Below are 21,449 nucleotides of genomic sequence, written 5' to 3' on the forward strand. Positions count from 1 at the left end.
GAAATGAATTCATACTTCTGTGTCTCATTTCTTCATCTTCTGTGTTTAAGATTAAACATCTACATGTAGGGGGAGTGCCCCCTCCCTTGCAAAGATGCAATGTGGCAAGGCTTACTTACTAGAATGCTGCTTTAGCATCGCAAGCTGCAGCATCAACCCTTCAGGGAGCAATTTCTGCTGTTTCCTGTTACTCACACCAGACCTGTGAGGGAGGGATATACCACTCTTTCTGCACTGCAGACCCAGGTGTGATGGATTAGCCTGGTCACTGTAGATAGGAAGACAAATAGGGCTGACTGTCCAGCTGCAGCCCAGGGGGAGGTTTTAGCTCTTCTGTGAGGTACTGCCTACTTCTCCTTCTCAACACTTAGCACTATTTGCATTTCCAGTGTGGCACGAAGCACAAATCATGCCACCACTATAGCAAGCTTTAAGGAGAAAAAGACTACTGGGATACTTACCTGACTTCAGCCCTCTCTCTCACTTTTACAGCAGCGGTTGTTTTCCTATGTGTTCTTATGACAGCGAGCAAAAGTAAAGTTTGCTCCAGTGCTGTAATTCCAGTGAGAACATCAGTACTTGAGACATACAATGTAAAGCTCTTATAAAGCTCAGCATAGTCATCTGCTGCTTGAGGTAGCTTTCAAAAATAAATTCAGTAGTCTCTATAAACATATTCTTTAATTTTTTACTTTCTACATCTCTTAGGGATGGAGGATGTTCATCGTTTTGCATATATCAATACATGTGCAATTCAACTTAGTACTGACATATAGTCTAATTGGCTTTAAAATGGAATTTTGTTTTTTGAGTACTGATTTTCAGGTAATGACTTTATAATTGATTTTCTTTTTATGAAGGACCATTGATTCATTCCATTCAATGAACCTCAGTTGGCTTTCCTAGAGAATTTATGAAAACCTGCTGAAAATAAGGATCTATCACTTCTGCTTTCTTTCCACCTTGCTTTTCTCTCTTTTGTGTCTAAAGTATATTCTTTCTATTGCTTTCTAAGCAGGCTCAGAGTAATAATGCTAAACAATCATGTTATGTATATAAAGGAGTATGAAATGGGCTCTGAAAATAATGGATCTTTATTCAAAGATGGATTGAACTTTTGTGACATTCTTCCTAAAAACTAGATATTCACTGTGGCCTCTGATATATTAATATGACAGCTGTTTAACATTTGTACCAGAGTTCTTCTAAGCAATCAGTTTGAATGGCACAGAGATTAGCTGAATTTACAAAAAAGAGGAATGTCAATTTTTAAATATCATAGAGCTTGTATCATTAAGTCACAGCTAAGTTTATATGAAGCATAGTGGAGACTCCCTGAAGGTTTTCTGTTACGGTACAATGTATAATAGTAATACCAGTTAGATAATAATGCATAATGTGAGTGATAATTGGAAATCTTTTGGTGACCCTATTTAGGAGGAGGTTGAACCCTGATGTTTAAGACAGTGATGCAGCAAGAGAATGAATTCAACAGAAAGTTAGTGTAAAACCATGCTGTTATTTTAGTCTGATTTTACACATCCATCAGTGGTGGGGAGCGGTGGCAGGGGTAGGAATCTAATGTCTTTAAAATAAAACCCGTGCCGATTTTGCAAGCCAGATTATGTTGTCATTTTGCAAGCTGTTCAAGACTAATTATCAGGTTTTATTAGTTATCAGATTATTTTGATGTTATGGAAGTATAGCCAGTGTTTTCTTATCCTAGTTTGCCAGGTTCTTGCAAAGGAGAAGTTATCTATGATAACGAACCATTCTTTAATACTGAACAAAAGACGTAATGAGATCCAGTGACTGGACGAACAAAGCAGACAAAGCCCAAGTAGAAATAATGAATATTTTTAACACTGAATATAAGTAACCATTCGGAGAGCTTCCATAAGGGTGTGATAGAGTTGATTATCCATCACTTTCAGTTTTGAAATCAAGATTGAATAACCTTGTGAATGTTGCATTATAGCCCAGACTAAGAACTCATTATGTGAACTATTGCATGGGAGTTGGTACTCTGTGTCTACAGAACTCCAGACTAGATTATCATAATTCTCCCATCAGGCCATGAAAGTCAATGAGTCTCTGTCATTTGATTTATTTCTTTTTTTTGTAAGTGAGCAGGGATGGAAAAACAGCACATAGACTGGTTTTGTTTTTAAAGGATCAGTGCATAAATAATAGCTAATTAATTCTCAGCAAACACTTCTGAGTGTATTATCTCCCTTTTACAGACAGAATGAGTGTCAGAGACATTGGGCTCCTAGCTGAAGTTCACACAGTTAGTACGCAACAAAGCACAACTGCCAACAGTCATTTCTCGCTGCTGTGCTTGTCCTATTACAAGTATTTACAGAGCTTTATCGAATGGCTGTACAGACATTTCTCACAGGTGCCTCCTGCAATCCTAGAGAGAAACAGAGTGACATTATGATAGCCTCTTCCTTCTGAGGAACTCTACATTTGTTCCAAGCACTTGCAAGTATATTTTCAAAATACTCTCAAAAGGTAAATAAATTAGTCAAGAAGGCAGGGAAAGCGAAAGATAGGGAGATCCTTGTTCTTCTGTCTTTCAACTCTTCCTTCCTAAAAATAACCACAGAGAATATTTTTGGTTTCTTTCATATTAGTTGTAGAGAAAGGGATATACTAGACTAATAAATAGCAACAAGATCATAGCATCTTCATTACGAAAGCCGGTGATACTAAGAACACCTGCTGTTACTAGAAAACAGCAATGTTGGTGTGATGTAGCTTTGGAAAAAAAGATTCACTGTGTATCTACCAACCTTTTCCTGAGCAATTTGGGCCTTTGCATAGGAACAAAACCATACTCCACCTTTTCTGTGCTGCTGCAAATTGTTATCATGGGTCAGCAGACCATGTAGGACAAATAATGAACCTCAGTAATAAAGGTCTTTGTATGTCAGAATTTCCAGCTTGTGCTTCTACACACATAGTCAAATGCATGAGGCTACTCATGGCATGGGTGTTGCTCTGTTGACTTCCAACTCTTTCTTTCATTCAATTGCTGTAGAAGCCCTCAGCCCTTGTCAGGGATAGACTCAAGAGACTGTGACGAAGTCACACTAGACGCAAAATGTCACTGCCTCCTTGGTCAGGAAAGCATGCATCCTGGCTGCCCAAAATAAATAAAACAGCAATAACCGAGTCAGATAAAATTGCCAATGCTGCATGAGGAAAAAAAATTACTTGCACGCAACTAGTGATCCATAGACTCTAAATGTTCAATCCCCTAAGATTTATAACACAACTTAAAATTAAATTTAGGAAGTTTCTGTTGCAAGCAAGTTAGGACATTAAATTGCTTTACTATTCATTTTGTGAACTATAAGGAAAAGTGGGCAGGTGATGAAAATTTTAAAATCCTTTCCTCTTCCAGTTAGTGCTTTCAAAATAGATTCACATTTGATGATTATTAAACAAGGTTTTTGATATATGAAAGTTATCCTATTTCAGGTGCTAACAGCTATTTGAGATCATTTGACCTAAAAGATGGCTATACAGTCACTTTCAGAATAGTACTTGATGTGAACGTGAACAAAACAACCTAACAGGTAAATTATGGAGGCATGTTGTCTTTGTCAAAGGGAAAAATATAATTCCTGAAGGAATACATTTGGAAAACGCATAATGAGATGAAATTGGATTATTTACTTTAGAACAAAAACACACCTTCAGAATCTCTTATTCTATTGTTGTCTCTTTTGTTAAGACATTTAAGAGTACTAAATTCCTAGAGTTTCCAATCAGATTACTTCTTGCTCTAAACTTCTGATGTGGTTATCAGGTACTTTTGGCAAGAAGGCTGAGTTGCCATTTCACAGCCAGAATGGAATTAAGCAGAGACACAAGTATTCTTCAGTTCTTCCAAAATCTGTCATTTTAATCTTAGCAGGGAAAAAAAAATAAAAGAATGAGAAGTTAAGTGAAAGAAATGCCTGAAGAAAGAGGTAACTTGTAACAGCTTGGATATTTCTTTGAATGTTCCTTTATAAAATATTCTTGTGGCTTTTTGGTATAATTTCAAAGGGCCAAGTGATTTAAACTGTTGTTATTTCCCTAGGAAGGCAAGTGGTTTTCAGATGCAAGTCGAAGGACAGGATTTGTTAGTAATATTCCATGGAGCAGTTTGAAAGGACTATTCTAAAGAGCCCTACACCAGGTATTTTTCCTGAGATAGGAATTTTGTGTTTGCTTGCAATTTTTCTTATGACTGTGTTTGGAGCTCTTTTAGCCTTGTACTGAGTTTTAGAAAGGATCCACATGCTTTTCATTGGTATTTCCCATAATGATATTTGGTTTAGATTTTTTTGCTCATATCCTGAGACACAGAGCAAAAGGTTATAAACCCGTGATCCTTCATCAAGATGATCTTGACTTAAGGTAGTGATATTCAGAGTATGGGCTCTGCCTAGGGTGAATTGGAGACAAAAAAAAATGCTCGTCACTAGATGGTAATAAGATGCATATTTCTTCTTACTGACCACCTTAAAAATACATAAAATATTTAGATTTCCTTCTCTTTGTCAAAGTTTGATTGAAATTGGCCCAGTGCACTCAAAAGTTAAGAGAGAAGACTGACAGGCAGAAAGACACATGGAGGCACATACACATATTCAGTAGGGGATTGCATAAGTGTTTTGCTATTAATAAACCAGTTTTAGGATGTAAAGCAAACATGTATTTCTTCATGGAAATTAAAATAGAAGAATTACATAAATGCAGTGATCATTGCTTGCATATTGGTTTGAAATGGTCTTGAACTGATACAATGAGAGCAGAAGTGTCTCAGACACTTTCCTTGACTTAATTAACCTATTGTTTTTGTTTCTCTCTTCATTGGAGATCACATTGGAAATCACTCCAGTACTTATGTATTAAGTACTGACTTGACCAAGTTCTTTACTTTGAGTATGTGAGTACTTTTTCCAAAATTGGTGGTACTACACTCCTAAGGTAGGCAACTTGCTTAACTGAGATGTGTGGCTGAGGGAAGAATGTGGTAACTGTACTGAACTTGGAAGTTTACTGGTATGACTGATAGTGATGAGCACAGAGTACCATCAGCAGCATTATAATGTTTACTTTATCCATATGTTGCTACTCCTGAGCTCTTAGGAACTCTGGTCATTTCATAACCATGAATCTCAAAGATCAGATTCAGCACCTTTTGAAGGTATCATTTGGGGATTTCATCATTTGGGATGAGGAAAATACCTGCTATAGCTTTTAATTGCTTTCAGATACTGCTTTTCTATTTAGATGATTTATTGTGTGAGATTATTATGAAGCATGCAGTAGAAATGTTTGTTTGTTATGAATGTGTTTGGTTTTAAGGAAAGAGTGTGCAAGCTGTACAGTTAATCATAGAATTATAGAATCATTTTGGTTGGAAGAGACCCTCAGGATCATCAAGTCCAACCAAAGCCTAACCTAGCTCAAGCACTAAACCATATCCCTAAGAACCTGGTCTAAATGCCTTTTAAAGACCTCCATGGATGGTGACTCCACCACTTCCCTGGGCAGCCCATTCCAATGCTTGAGAACCCTTTCCATGAAGAATTTTTTCCTAATATCCAATATAAACCTCCCCTGGCGCAACTTGAGGCCATTTCCTCTTGTCCTATCACTTGCTACGTGGGACAAGAGCCCAACAACCTCCATGCTACAACCTCCTTTTCTTTGAAATGGGAGCTGAAACATAAAGCAGTGTACAGAAGACTGTATCCAAAAGAAAAAGAGAAATTACTTATAGAAGAGAGGATTTGGAGTTTGGACTGGTGAGACAGTGCTACGTGTTTTACACCCAAGTGAGCCATTTTGGTCATTTTCCCAGTTTAGGTTACAGAAGAACCATGTTACTGATGAAAAGAACATACTTCACAATAATACTCAAGTGAGTTCATGAGATTAATAATCTGAAAAACTTGTTTGTTATACAGATATCTCCAACTTTTTCTGAAAAATGTTTTTAAGGGAGTTTATTATTGTATTTTTGTGTGTGTGTGTGTGTGTATATATATGTATATATGTGTATATATACATATATATATATTGTTTATTTGTTTGTTTGTTTTAGCCAGAGATTCGCTCCCTGTTTAAAAAAAAAATCTCCCATCAGAGATGCGGGCCTAAATTATACTTTTAAATCTTATTAAACTTTTAACAATAGTGAACGAGTATGAAAAAATTTCACAGATTCACAGAATTTTAGGGATTGGAAGGGACCTCAAAAGATCATCTAGTCCAATCCCCCTGCCAGAGCAGGAACACTTAGGTGAGGTTACACAGGAAGGCGTCTAGGCGGGTTTTGAATATCTCCAGAGAAGAAGACTCCACAACCTCCCTGGGCAGCCTGTTCCAGTGTTCCGTCACCTTCACTGAGAAGAAGTTTCTTCTCATATTTAAGTGGAACCTCTTGTGTTCCAGCTTGAACCCATTACCCCTTGTCTTACTGTTGGTTGTCACCGAGAAGAGCCTGGCTCCATCCTCGTGACACTCACCCTTTCTTTATTTATAAACATTGATGAGGTCACCCTTCAGTCTCCTCTTTTCCAAGCTAAAGAGACCCAGCTCCCTCAGCCTTTTCTCATAAGGGAGATGCTCCACTCCCCCTTAATCATCTTTGTTGCCCTGTGCTGGACTCTCTCCAGCAGTTCCCTGTCCTTCTTAAACTGAGGGGCCCAGAACTGGACATAATATTCCAGATGAGGTCTCACCAGGGCAGAGTAGAGGGGAAGGAGAACCTCTCTCGACCTACTAACCACCCCCACTTCTAATACACCCCAGGATGCCATTGGCCTTCTTGGCCGCAAGGGCACAGTGCTGGCTCATGGTCATCCTGCTGTCCACCAGGGCCCCCAGGTCCCTTTCCCCTACACTGCTCTCCAACAGGTCATTCCCCAACCTATACTGGAACCTGGGGTTGTTCCTGCCCAGATGTGAGACTCTACATTTTCCCTTGTTATATTTCATTAAATTTTTCCCCGCCCAACTCTCTAGCCTGTCCAGATCTCGCTGGATGGCAGCACAGCCTTCTGGTGTGTCAGCCACTCCTCCCAGTTTGGTGTCATCAGCAAACTTGCTGATAGTACACTCAATTGCCTCATCCAAGTCGTTGATGAATATATTGAATAATACTGGTCCCAGAACTGACCCTTGAGGCACTCCACTAGATACAGGCCTCCAACCAGACTCTGCCATATTGACCACAACTCTCTGGCTTCTTTCCTTCAGGCCAGTTTGCGGTCCACCTCACTACCCGATTCTCCAGTCCACACTTCCTTAGTTTAGCCGTGAGGATGCTGTGGGAGACGTTGTCGAATGCTTTGCTGAAGTCAATGTAGACCACATCCACCGCTCTGCCATCATCAATCCACCTTGTTACGTCTTCTTAAAAGGCTATGAGGTTGGTCAAGCATGACTTCCCCTTGGTGAAGCCATGTTGACTGCCCCTGATGACCCTCTTATCCTTGATATGTCTTAAGATGGCACCAAGGATTAGGTGTTCCATCACTTTCCCAGGGATGGAGGTGAGGCTGACTGGTCTATAGTTGCCCGGGTCCTCCTTCTTGCCCTTTTTGAAGACCAGAGTGACATTTGCTTTCCTCCAGTCCTCAGGCACCTTTCCCGTTTCCCAAGACTTGGCAAAGATGATGGAGAGTGGTCCAGCAGTGACTTCAGCCAGCTCCCTCAGCACCCGCGGGTGCATCCCATCTGGACCCATGGATTTATGGATGTCCATATTGCTTAACTGGTCCCTAACCCAGTCCTCATCAACTGAGGCAAACTCCTCCATTGCCCTGCCTTCCTCTGGGGCCTCAGGGGTACGGGGCTCCTCAGGACAGCCTCGGGCAGAGTACACAGAGACAAAGAAGGCATTCAGTAACTCTGCCTTCTCTGTATCTTCTGTCACCAGGGCACCCATCCCATTTATCAGTGGGCCTACATTGCCTCTGGTGTTAGTTTTATCTGCCATGTATTTGAAGAAGCTCTTTCTGTTGTCCTTGACCCCTCTCGCCAGGTTTAACTCTAAGGAGGCCTTAGCTTTCTTAGTTGCCTCCCTACATTCTTTAACGACAGCCTTATATTCTTCCCAAATTTGTCTAAACTCAATTTTTAATAAGAACCTGCCTTTCTGAGTCCATATACAATTCATTGTCAGGAAAGGGGATTTTACAGTACATTATAGTACATAGTTCACAAGCTCCTGTAAATTGATTTTTCAGGCTTGCAATGATGAATTTTTGCCTGATGTTTGCATCCCACAGAGCATGTATTACTGTACCACATTTATCTAAATGAAGGCTGTATTTAAAAGATATTGTTCTGGGAGACACTAAATGGAATGCATTTTAATCATCAGGGGAAATAATGCCAGACTGCCCTATTCTCTATTGATTGTGTTTATGCATTCAGCAAGTGTTATTGGATCACTCTTCCCCAAGCCTATAGCACTGCCTGGGGTGGTTGTGACCCAAGTGCAGGACCCAGCACTTGGCCTTGTTGAACCTCGTACAACTGGCCTCAGCCTATCGATCCAATTAGTCCAGGTCCCTTTGTATGACCTTCTTACCCTCCAGTACATCAACACTCCCACCCAACTTGGTGTTGTCTACAAACTTATTGAGGGTGCACTCAATCCCCTCGTCCAGATCATTGATAAAAAGATTAAATAGAACTGGCCTCAATACCGAGCCCTGGGGAACACCACTTTTGACTGGCCACCAAGTGGATTTGACTCCATTCACTACAACTGGCCATCCAGACAGTTTTTCACACAGTGAAGAGTACTCACGTCCAAGCCATGAGCAGCCAGTTTCTTCAGGAAAATGCTATGGGAAATGGTGTTAAAGGCTATATTAAATTTTAAGTACATAACATCCACAGCCTTTCCCTCATCAACTAAGTGAGTCACCTTGTTGTAGAATGAGATCAGGTTAGTCAGGCAGGACCTACCTTTCACGAACCCATGCTGACTGGGCCTGATCACTTGGTTGTCCTGTATGTGCCGCATGATGGCACTCAGAATGATCATGACCTCCTATATTCAACCTCCTTTACACCCAATACTACTAGCAAATTAAACAAAGAAACAAAGCCCAAAACAAAACAACCAGCAAAAACCTACATTAAGAGGCTTTTGATAAGATTATATGGCAAGCATCAAAAATTAAGACATGCCCGAATGGAAATTGCTCTTGAAATATAGATTTTTACCTTGAATTTTCACTAAAATACATGTTTTTAAAGGATCAAATTCTTTATTGCCTCCGTGAAGTTCTGTGATTCCTAGAACAAGACTAAGACAATAGGCAGCTCTTCAATGGGATTTTTTTGTCCTCCTTCAATGTGTGCTTTCTGTTGGTTTTTATTGTCTTCTATTCAGCTCAGAAGACAGAACTGTTAATTTCCTTGTAAACACCACTCAAAAATGTAACTGCTTCAAAGACATTAATTAATCTATGTTACAAGCTCAGCTATGGAATGAGGAGTGCCATTATCATCATTAAGCACATCAATAGCTGCAGTACAGAAACTTAAGGTGAATGTAATCATTAGTAAATATCATTAATTTTTTGAGTCCACCAAGGAAGGGATCCTGTGGATAATCCTTACTGTACAAAATCATTATTAATTTATCCTTTTGGAATATGTATGTGCATATATATGTCCAGTTCTGGGCCCCTCAGTTCAAGAAAGACAGGGAACTGCTGGAGAGAGTCCAGCGCAGGGCCACGAAGATGATGAAGGGAGTGGAGCATCTCCCTTATGAGGAGAGGCTGAGGGAGCTGAGTCTCTTTAGCTTGGACAAAGGAAGACTGAGGGGTGACCTCATCAATGTTTATAAATAAAGAAAGGGTGAGTGTCAGGAGGATGGAGCCAGGCTCTTCTCGGTGACAACCAACAGTAAGACAAGGGGTAATGGGTTCAAGCTGGAACACAAGAGGTTCCACTTAAATATGAGAAGAAACTTCTTCACGGTGAGGGTGACAGAACACTGGAACAGGCTGCCCAGGGAGGTTGTGGATTCTCCTTCTCTGGAGACATTCAAAACCCGCCTGGACGCCTTCCTGTGTAACCTCATCTAGGTGTTCCTGCTCCGGCGGGGGAATTGGACAAGATGATCTTTCAAGGTCCCTTCCAATCCCTAAGATTCTGTGATTCTGTGATATATGTAATTAGATATTGCTATATCTATATGCAAAGGGACAAGTTAAATTTTGGCTCTTTCAAATTATTGATAATTATATTTTGCAGTAGTATTCCTTACAGCCCAGTTATTTCTTTGGTTTTGGTTGCAGTATTGGTATTTATTATAGGATTTTTTTATGGATTTACTCAGATGGAAATGTTGTAGATGCCTCTAATGAATGTAAAAATATGAGGATACAAAAACATTCCTTATTTTCATAGTCTCCCTAGCAGTGGGTCACCTTTTCTCTGTTCATTTATGACTACTCTATTCTTTGTTACAAGACATATATTTCTATTGAAAATCACCTGCAAAGAGATGTGAAAGTTCTGCTGAAAATGCTAACAACATCTTTTAACATCTGCCATCAGCAAATGAATGGATTATCCATAAACTGACAAGACAAAAAAAAAAAAAAATCTATGATGTTAACTAGTACATATTGTTCATATTGTTTACTTTTAAGCTTGATGCTATGAAATATTTTACCAAGAGATACAAAACTGCAAACCAAGTGCTAAATATTTACTTCATTAATTTTCAAAACTGCCTTGAGAGCTCTTGTGTCCTTTCCTGGCTTCCAAAATATTATGAACCAAAAATAGGCTTTGCTATGGGTGGCAGGTGTGGTTAGGTAAGAAACTGGACATTCACTTTCCAGCAGGTAATACATCAAAAGGAAGATTTTTAAATTCTTGGAAATCTGAGAAATTGAAGGGGTCCCTGTCTGTTTCAGGGAGCAGGTTATTTCAGCGTTCGTATTTACAGAAAAATGACTGGTGTGTGTAATCTTACTGATAAAGGCTGGATATTGTCTTCTTCAGAACAACCACTCTGGCTTGGACAGTTTTATTAACATGTTAATTACTGAGTAACAGATTAATAACTGAAAATGGATTACTTTCTTAATTAGAAGCAGCTGTTTACTGAATTCAACATACTTACTGTGGGGAAAGTCAACAGAGGTCCCAGTACTACTGTTTTGCTATTCTCGTCAAACTTTGTAAATAAACTGTTCGTTTAGTCACTATCAAAGAAACATTTAAACCAAACTTCGATGTAACCTTGACGCTCAGAGGACTTCACTACCTGATGTTTTTTCTTAAGAACAGAACATTTATAGCATGTGAGACAGATGTAATACAACAATTTTATTTTTCTTCTTCCCCCTAGGCATTTCCTGGAAATACAAACTCTGATAGTGTGGTCCGGCATGATTTACAACATCCAGTTATTGCTCACTATGTACGGATAGTTCCTTTGGACTGGAATGGAGAGGGCCAAATTGGGTTAAGAATTGAAGTCTACGGCTGCTCCTATTGTAAGTTTTTCCATGAGCATCTTTTTTTACCCCGTAAATAAAAACTGTCTTCAGATCTCAGATTAAATCTGAATCTCAAGTACTTTTTGCTTAGATAGACTAAGATGTTTCAGGATTGATAATTATATTGCCCAGGGCTTCATGAAGTATTTATTGAAACCTTAACTCTGAGTTGCTAGTTTGTTCTTCCCTGGAAGAGGCAACATTGGACTTCACAATAGTGCTTTGAAGTTGCTTCTTTTGATCTTGATGGTTTCTTTTGCGGAAGACTTTGTCTATTATATAAGCTTGAACAAGCCAGTTGAGCAAAAGATAGTATTCAGGCAAATGCCATGTTGGGTCTTGTGAGAAACAGCTGGGAAACAGGACATAATTCATTGCCTGATGCTAGAGTTAAAATTGAAGCAAATAAATAAGAATTCTGTCAGAGTAGCTTAGATTGTCTAAATATGCAACATGTTTTTCAGAGGTTTTTTCCTGTCATGTTTGAATACGACTCTAGAATTCCTTTTTAAATACAGATGAGCAATGGTGCAAATGCTTCTGAAAAGCAGAACTTATGTTTCCAGAAAAGCAAGGGTAGTGTCTAAATTCCCTTCCTTGAATTCAACCTAGCCAGCGCTCGAAGAAAGTCTATAAGCCTGCAGAAAATTAAGTGTCTGATGTCCTATTTCTAAGTACGTATTTTTCATGTGGTGTCCTGGCTTTGTTGGTATTTTAGCTGGAAGAAGCTACTTGAGATTTGTCTTTTAATAACCAGCTGTTAGAATAAGGTGAGGAGCACACATCTGGAAGTCTCATCCATTCACTTCACTGGGTGACAAGACATAAGGGAACCCTTTGCCATTCTAACTGGCAAAAAATAAAAACAACTTGTGATTTCAGTTATTGTTTTGTTTGGATAGTCAAAAGGCTATGTACTTTCAGTTAGCACCCATAAGAACCTCAAAGAATAGAGTTTGGCTATTATTTTTCCTATTGCCATGCAATGAATTAAAGCCCTGTTTTAAAAATATGTATTTAACCACAGAGGATTTCCCAGCAGCTGCACTAATTTAGTTGAGAAATCAAATCAAACTTGCTGTGGTGTTGGTGCTGCTATGCTGAGGGCACACAACGATGTTGGATACATTTTTAAAAAAGACAACAGCATATCTGTTTTCTGAGAAAGAGTAGATTATTCTGAAGTTGATTCTTATTCAAAGAGAAACTGAGCTTCTGAAGCTTTAGATATCACTGTGATTATTCAGTACATGGCTCTTAATAAACAAGTGTTTACCATCATACTGCTAAAATGTTTTACAAGATGTTTTAAGTATAACAAACACTACAGCATGGTTAATTTTGCAGCATGATAAATACTTACTTTTAAGTATACTTCCTTACTTGTACATCAAATGCAAATTCAGGTGTTTGATATAAGAAACCAACATCTAGTTTACTGTGAAATATGACTATAAAAGAATAAAATGTAGCAGAAACAAACAATAAAACCCATGATCTTTTCTGTAATATTTACAGATAAGAGTAGTATTTTTTATGAAATGGATAGGCAAAATACTGTAGGTACACAACAAGATGCTTTTAGAGGCTTAACGTAAATGTGAGAAAAAGTAAAACACAGCTTTTGACAAAATTAATTCAGTTATTTGATGAAAAGTTGCTTGATGGATTTTGGAGAAGAATAAAAAGTACCTGCCAAGTGAACAGTGTATGGAGCTCTGAAAATACTGATAAAATTTGTCTTCACAGGAGAAATGAGGTGACCCAACATAATTTTGTAATTGCACTGAGAGAGTATTTCTGGTCTGTTTGTATTAGAAGTGCTTTCAATAATTACTTGTTGTTTGTATGTATGTATGTATGTATATATATAAAACATAAATAATAATATTTTATATTTTTATATGTATAGGGAGTTTTCTCTCAAAAACCCACCTAAAATGTGGTGTGATTTTTACATGCAGGAACTGGCCTGTCCCCAAGTGCTATCAGTAGATAACAGCAGAGTGGTTGAGAAAAACTAAAGATTCCCTTTGGTGTGACTACTGGAACAAGGGAATAATGAGTACAGATTCCCAACTTGTCTTCAAATGCATCATTTGGAGCCAGGTGTATAATGCTACATTGTTCCATGTAGATATGTCCTCTGGCAGATGCAGAGTTTTTAATAATATGATTAGAAGTGCATATGTTTGCATTTTAATAGAAGCACTGTCATCAACCAGTGTGATTTGGAGATTAATCCTGCTGTCAGTGAAAGAACTGGCTATTTGGATAATCAGTAATTTTCAGAGCCTGATTAAAAGATAGGCTTCTAGTCAAATTTGCCTCAAACTTTGGAAACATTACCTAAATAAAAAGTCTGCCCAACATATCACAATCATAATTTTTTAAGTTTATAGATGTATATTGACTATATTATTTTATTTAGATATTTTAGAGAGCTTGTTTTCATGTATAAAAAACAGGTATTTTCTCACACGGCAAGCAAGGTTTACTTGGGAAGCCATGCACTTAGTGACTACAAAAACTCTTTCCTTGTACATTACAGCAATCTGGTCATTATTCTCAAAGTATTAAGAAAAATACTTCTGTGTATTGAACTGCTAATTCAAAAGTACGGTCATTAGTTGCCATATTTTCTGCTTCCTATTTTGTTTGGGTGTGCATATAAGATACACATTTAATTTTTTTTTGTACCAGAGCTGAAATCCATGTTCTTCCTTCCCGGCAAATTAAATTTTAAAAAGAGGTGTGATTTCCAGAGATGGATTAGAACTCACTTCTGTTCCCTGAATAAATTCACAACATTACCAAATATTCTTCTTGCAGTTTTGTTTGTTTGTTTGTTTGTTTTCTGAAAGTTTTAAATCTGGTCTGTCTTTGAAACTGCACCTTAGTATTTTGTGTACTTGAGATCTGTGTGGCTCATAGAAGTCACCAAAAAAATAGAATTAGGGCCTCAGTCTACAACAATATTCAGAAGGAACTTTGTATTTTTAACTGTGAATAAACTGAGAGATAAATTTAGAAAAGATTTTCATTCTCCATAGGGCAAAACTATGTCTTAAAAAAAAAAAAAAAGTTAATGTGAGTTTTAGCTTTTATTTTAAAACGGTCTGCACAGTAAAGGGGGAAGGGGTCTTTACACTTACAGTGACATCATTTATCAAAAAGCAAGTCACAGAGAATAAAGCAATATAACCAAAGGCAAAATATTCACCAAATCAGATAAGTGAAAACTGATGATAGATTTTTATTCATGCTCTTTTAGAGACAGAGAGCAAAGGCACGTGACATATATCTTCAATAATGTCCACGTTTATGAATTTTTGAAACAGGCAGCAAAGACATGACATCTGGAGGCTATGGCAACTACAGTGTAGTACGTTTTACTGCTGATTCATGATGATCATAATAAGTTCCTGCAGGATCATTGTCATATGATCCTTAATCTCCATCCTGCGGCAGGTGAATGCCTTCAAAAGTGGCAATAACAACACTATTGCATAGTCTTTGGCTATGCTTTTTTAGATAACAGAATGAGACCTTCTGGGTGCTGAAATCCTATGAGATAACTTTCTTCACATAATTTTTTTATATGACTATGTTGATTTTCTGCATCTAAGTTGTACATCTGAATCTGTTTGACACAGTTGTACATTGGATGGTAAGAATTTTCAAATTCCAAATGATTCACTTCTGAAGTGCTGGATATACTTGAAAAATATCACTTGGAGACAGCAGAAAGTCATGCCAACACTCCATATACACAAAGCAAATAGGTGCAGGAACAATGATAAAGCTCCATGAATGGCTGCAAACTGAGCTGTTTCCATTCATCAGCCAGGTCTGTTTGCTAAAACTTAGGGAGCAGTGGAACTGAACAAATGTCACCTGAGCTATGTTTGCAGATCTGTTCATTTTATTATCTATACTACTTGTATTGTGCTATGTCAAATGTTACTGTTCCAGTTTCCTGATGGGTGAGTGATTTTTTTAGGGATGGAGGGAAAAGGAGGAAAAATAGTAACCGCAGTCCTTAGGGTTTTATGAAATAATAAATGTCTGTATAGAGAACATTTACTGTCCAGATAGCAAAGTGAACAAAACCTTGGTCATGTAAACATGTTATAAGAACAAAAATCAGGTTTGGAGATGTTGTCAAGGGATGAGCCAAGTGAATATTTGCAAGAACTGATTAGGAAGTACTGAAGTGCTAAAAACTACAGGCTTAACAGATATTTGGGGTAATCTTTGGTGCAGTTAATCCTGACTGCCTGTGGTGATTTTGACTCAATCCATTGTTTCCTTTGGCAGTTAATTCCACATTCAGCTATACTCATTGTTAGGAAATTTTCTGGGATATTTATTTGAAATCTCCTTTGATTGGTTTCATGCTATTGGAGCTATTAATAACTAACGACCAATCTCTCACATGATTGCCATGCATACTTTATGAGACAGCTCCATCCTATCCTTAATCATCTATTGCATTCAAATATCAAAGGAACTTTTTAAGGTAGATGAGAAAGCTGCTGTTGTTTCTCTTTCGTGGAATCTGATCAAGTTCCACTTGGCCAGATTCAGTAGTGTACCCTGGACGTGTTTTTTTACCAGCATAGTATTTAAAAAAGAGACCATTGAAGTGTCATGATCACTATTGGAACACTCTATGCTGAATAAAATACAGCTCTATATGTATATAAATGTATGCATACATATTTCTGTTATTACACTTTTGGTGCCTATGTGAGTATTCATCTAAATTGTGAAGATACTAATGTAGTCCATTGATCTACATTAAAATTCCTTGCCTTCTCTTATGATATTCTATTATTTATAAGAAATGTGCCACTAAGTTATCTGGTCAGACTTTTCTGACCATCTAAATGATGGAACTGCATAAAAATATTAACTGGCAGAAAGGAAAAACCATTTTGAAGTGGATATTTTGTGAAATCAAGTTATCATATTCCTAGCGATTTTATTAAATTGCTGTAACAGTGATTTGGATATACAGGGATTTTAATGTAGGGAAAAAAAACACTGAACTGAAACAATTGTTTAGAAGATGTTCCTGTGAACTGGGTAGCTTTGGTTGTGACAGTGGATGGGACAGTTCTGCTAAGCATCCAGTCTTTTTTCCCTTTTCTCTTAAGTTTCAATGCTTTTATACTGGGTAGTTCTATACCTATTTAGGTCTATTATATTTGTTTGATTTTTAGCCATTATCTTTACAGCTCAGCAGCTGCAAACATAGTTTGATATTCTCTTTCTGACATTAAAAGTGCATGGCTGAATAGTCACATCTAAACTATGGAGAGTAAGGGAAATGAACTGTTGAACTTTTCCTTTGCAAAGTTTTAAAGATCTGTGTGAATTATTGCTCTATTTGTAAGCTTGTTTCTTTGTTCACATATTTTCTAGCTTTTAGACCTGCAGCAGATTTTTTTTTCCTTAAGGGTCATGAAAATAGGTACCTTTTATGCTCCATATATTCTCAAGTCATGGTAGTCTTTAAAAGCAGATTTTTGCAATTTGACACCAAAACCACCATCTTTTTTTAGAAGCATTCTCGGTGCAGCTTGTTTTCCTCCATCCCCTATCCAGAAAGAGATGATTGTGATTGGTCCTACATACATCTTCATATATTTTGGCATGAAAATAAGTGAACACAGGCTTCAGTCCTTTTATTACCTTTGGTTGTTACCAGTAACAAATATGGGTCTATTTTGGTAGTAGGAACTACTTAAAATGTTAAAAATCTACTTCCTGCATTTAAAAAAATATATTAAAAAAACCTATTTGTGTAGTGCATTAAAAATCTTACTTCTAAAATCAGATGATTGAGATTGAAACAGGAAAAAATATTTTCAAATACCTTACTGTTTAATTTTAACTCTTTTTTTTTTTAATTGAATATTTCAGGAAGATTTGACATAAAATGAGTTTGTTCTAAAAAAAGTCTTAGGAACAAATCTTTATGTTTTATTCTTTATCTTTTCGTTAATCTGATGCAATATTAATTTATTTCCCTCAACTCTTTGAAACTGGCAGCAAACTGAGAAGTCCATTATTTTTCTATTTCTAGTTGTAATGAAGTTACTGGTAGATAAGCACCATGGCTTTGAGAACAGCAACAACCGTGTGTACTCTTTACAGGTTCATTTGTTAGCTGGCAATGAATGTATAATCAATCAGAGAAAACCAAGTATTTTGCATGAATACATGCCCCACCAGCTTGTTCAATTGCATTCTCAGGCAGTTTTCAATTACACTTGAACATTTTTTTAATCATTCAGCATTTCCTTTGGAAGGACGTAGGTAGCTGGTTCATTTGAAAAAGCTCTTTTTTTTTTTTTTTTCCCTATGGAATGGAGAAAAGATTGTCCCTGCTAGATAAAAGGAATGTGTGGCCAAATATGGTAAAATCTTGCAGACTTTGATTATGGTTTATTGAAGTCAGGTCTGGCTCTTGTGGAAAAGAGCAGACTAACATTTTCTAATAGGTTTTCCAGTAGTTGCTCACACACCTCGCAGAAGGGGTCTTCCATACAGTGGTCTGCAATGAGCTATTTTAATAAGAGGATGGAGATTAAAAAAGTATCCTTAGGATGCATAAACATCTGAAAAAGTAGAAAATGGAAGTAAAGTTGCACTGTGCTTTTTCGGAAGGACGGAAGGATTCAGGTAAATGCCATCAAAAGCTTCAGTCTAATCACAATGGTCTCACCTTTAAAGTTTCTTGCCTGAATGAATGCTTGCGATGGTTTTGCCCAGCATAATTTTCCTGCATTCCTGTATGTGGTGATTGATCCATATGTCTGTGATGACTTATTCACTAGAGAAATCAGGTGATTTTTTTTCTCATGAAACAAAAAGACTTTGGCAGATTTCTAACTATAGGTCTTGGTTCTGTGCCACTGATTTAGAGCCTGAAGGGCCTCACTGGTATTTGTTTTCCTGCATGCCTGGAATAAAACGTATATTAAGGATGTGGTTACTTCCAGGCTCAGTTCAATTTATTCTGCTCTTTCCCTAAAGTTTGGGTGAAGATGATGCATTTTATATTTTTGTTTTAAGCAAAATGGCAAATGGAGTCTTGCTATGAGTAAAACCTTGTTTTCTCTCTGCCAAAGGTAGTGTTAGTGTTCTCTGATATTAAGCTACATATATTAAAGGCTCAGCATTGCTGATGGGAAAGAACCAAATTTAACCATTTACAATACTGCTTTTAAAAGGTAAAAATGAGCTATGTGAGTTATATGTAGTATATCCCTATACTAAGTTGAGTTTCTACATAAAGTCTTGTTTTGAAGCTGGAGACCCATCTTTGAAGAGTTATACCACTGTGATGCCAACTTTTCCCCTAATCCTCCAAAGCAGGGAAAATGTTCAGGTTTTTCCATGCCATAAAGGTGACATGGTGTGGCCCTTCTCTAGTGACTCATGAGTTACTTTACCTGTCACTCATTGCTGGCATTGAGTGCCCTTCAAGAGAGGAGAACAGTTCAGTTGGAAGGTACCTGCAACAACCAGCTAGTCCAACTGCCTGACCATTTCAGGGCTGACCAAAAGCTAAAGCATGGTTATTAAGGGCACTGCCCCTTAAACATTGACAGGCATGGGGCATGGCAGTCTACTGGCATCATCCATCTAAACCTATGGCTCTGGTTACACTTTGGCTTTCCTCCAGGCAGCGGCTGCCGAAATCACTCCCCTTGGATTCCCAAGAAAGGGTTTGTGTCTAACCACATCAAGTCCCTGGTCCTCCTCACTGCAGGGCCTCATGGTCCTTAGCTCTGGCACAGAGAAGGCTGGCTACTGTGGTGGTATCTGGGCGCAGGGTTGTTTCCTGCAAGGGCCTAAGAGAAGAGCAACAGCACGAGGTTTGTCCTGCTGAGCCGGGTGGCAAAGGATGTGTCAGGGCTACCCAGCAGCTGTGCCCAGTGTGAGGCCACGAGGGGCAGGGACAGCCCCCAGGGCTTCCTAGGAACAGGGACTGCCTTGGGGCCAGCACCCCAAATGCCTTCTTCTGAAGCATGGTGGGGGGAGAGGCAGTGGGCAGGGCTGCACAGGGGGGCCCGTCACCCCCATGTCACAGTGCCACCACCCGGCAACGCAGCAGTCACAATGCTCTGGGGCAGGGTGAAAGGGACCATCCTCCTGCATCAGCTGCCAGAGCTGAGCTGGGGCAGCGCGAATCATCTGAGAGGAAGTCCTTGAGGAGCCGGTGGAATCACTTGGAGGGAGCTGAGGGGGAAAGACTGGAAGAGGCTGGACAAGGCTGCTGGAGGTTCTCTGCTCAAGGTCAGCTCACAGGGGGCGAAAACCTGGGGGCCTTTAGCCACTCTCAGAAGCCCCTGAGATGACTCCAGGTTGACAGAGAATAGGGCTTTGGCATCTCCTGGGAGGCGTGACCAGCCTGTGGGACGAGGAGCCAGGTCTGGCTCACATGCTGAGGGAACATCCGATCACCAGCACTGGCTATGGTCAGGAAGGAATTTTCCTGTCGTTTGTCCGTCTCAACCACGACATTTTCCCCTGGGGCAGATTGGCGCTGGTCCCTGGGGCTTTTTTGCCTTCCTCTGCAGCATTGAACATGACCCCTTGTCAGGGCTCCTCTGGTCCCTTTTGGTTTGGTTACTGCCTGCTGCTCTTGCACCGCAAAGATGGCTTCTCGTGCACTGTAGCTAGGGATAGGGAGGCTTTTTTCCCCTACAGTGGGCTAGCAAGTGTCCATGGGGTTTTTTTGCCTTCCTCTGCAGCACTGAGTACAGCCCCTTGCCAGGGCTTCTTTGGGCCATCTTGGCTAGGTGCCCGCTGCTCCTCCTCCATGAAGGTGGCTCTTGTCTTGTGCCATGTATCCAGGGGGAGGAAGCTTCTTGGACTCCCAGGGCAGGCCCCCAGCGTGGCCCCCAGGGGTTGCTTCTTGTTGTCTGTAGCATTGAGCCCAGCCCCTTGTCAGGGCTCCTGTGGGCTTGGTTTCTGCCTGCTGCTTTTGCACCTCCAAGGCACCACTTCTGCCCTGGCTCTCTCAGGTTCTCTTGCCCAGTGCAAGTTTGTAGCAGGAGTGAGCTCTGCTCTTCCCTGGGCTTCATTTTGCTTGTGCAAAACAGTCTGTGCTTGGAAGGGCTCCAGGCTTGCTGCACCATCCAGAGCTGCCACTTTTCAGACACTGCATCAGTGGCCAAGAAGCACAGTGGAGCAAGTTTTGGAAGGCAAAAAGTGTGCTTGTCATCACTACATGTTATACGTCAGAAAATACCCCACAGTACCACACAGCTCTTCATCTTGGTCTTCTCCTTCATCTTCTTTGTCTTCCACATCTTGTCTTCTTCTTCATTTGTGTGTGGTTGGTTCTGATGTCAACTTTACAAGTTCTCCCTCTTCAGGAAACAGGGACTGCTTGACCTGTGTTCCTGCTGCTACTTTCTGTGGATCTGTGGCTCTTCTTTGCCAGGCTTCAAGGGATGTTTCCTCAGCATGTACTAGTAGGGCAAGGAGGAGGAAGGGAAGGGAAAGAAAGGGAAAAAAAGGGAAGGGACGCATTCACATACCTTAATGTCCTTTTTAAATGGCGGGGCCCAGAACTGCACACAATACTCAAGGTGAGGCTGCACCAGTGTTAAATGCAGCAGGACAATCACCTCTTTTGACCGTCTGGTTACGCTGTGTTTGATGCACTGCATGATGCAGTTTGCCCTCTTGGCTGCCAGGGACACACTGATGACTCCTGTTGAGCCCACTGTCAACCAGCACCTCCAGACCCCTTTTGCAGGGTGCTCTCCAGTTACTCCTCTCCCAGTTTAGACTTTTGCCCAACATTACTCTACCCCAGGTGGAAAATCCAGCATTTGTTCTTGTTCAGTTTCATGCCATTGATGATTGCCC

The 21,449-nt window shown here is 39.5% G+C and overlaps 1 protein-coding gene across 1 annotated transcript in view; it reads left to right on the top strand.

Annotated features, from left to right (window-relative positions):
* Positions 1–21,449, top strand: part of CNTNAP2 (contactin associated protein 2) — a 1,184,740-nt gene that overhangs the window by 490,681 nt on the left and 672,610 nt on the right. The window contains exon 4 of the mRNA XM_065627584.1: positions 11,402–11,549. Coding sequence (XP_065483656.1) covers positions 11,402–11,549 — 148 coding nt within the window. The remainder of the gene's footprint in view (positions 1–11,401; positions 11,550–21,449) is intronic.

Source organism: Caloenas nicobarica, chromosome 2 (assembly GCF_036013445.1).
Source record: "Caloenas nicobarica isolate bCalNic1 chromosome 2, bCalNic1.hap1, whole genome shotgun sequence".
NCBI classification, from domain to species: domain Eukaryota; kingdom Metazoa; phylum Chordata; class Aves; order Columbiformes; family Columbidae; genus Caloenas; species Caloenas nicobarica.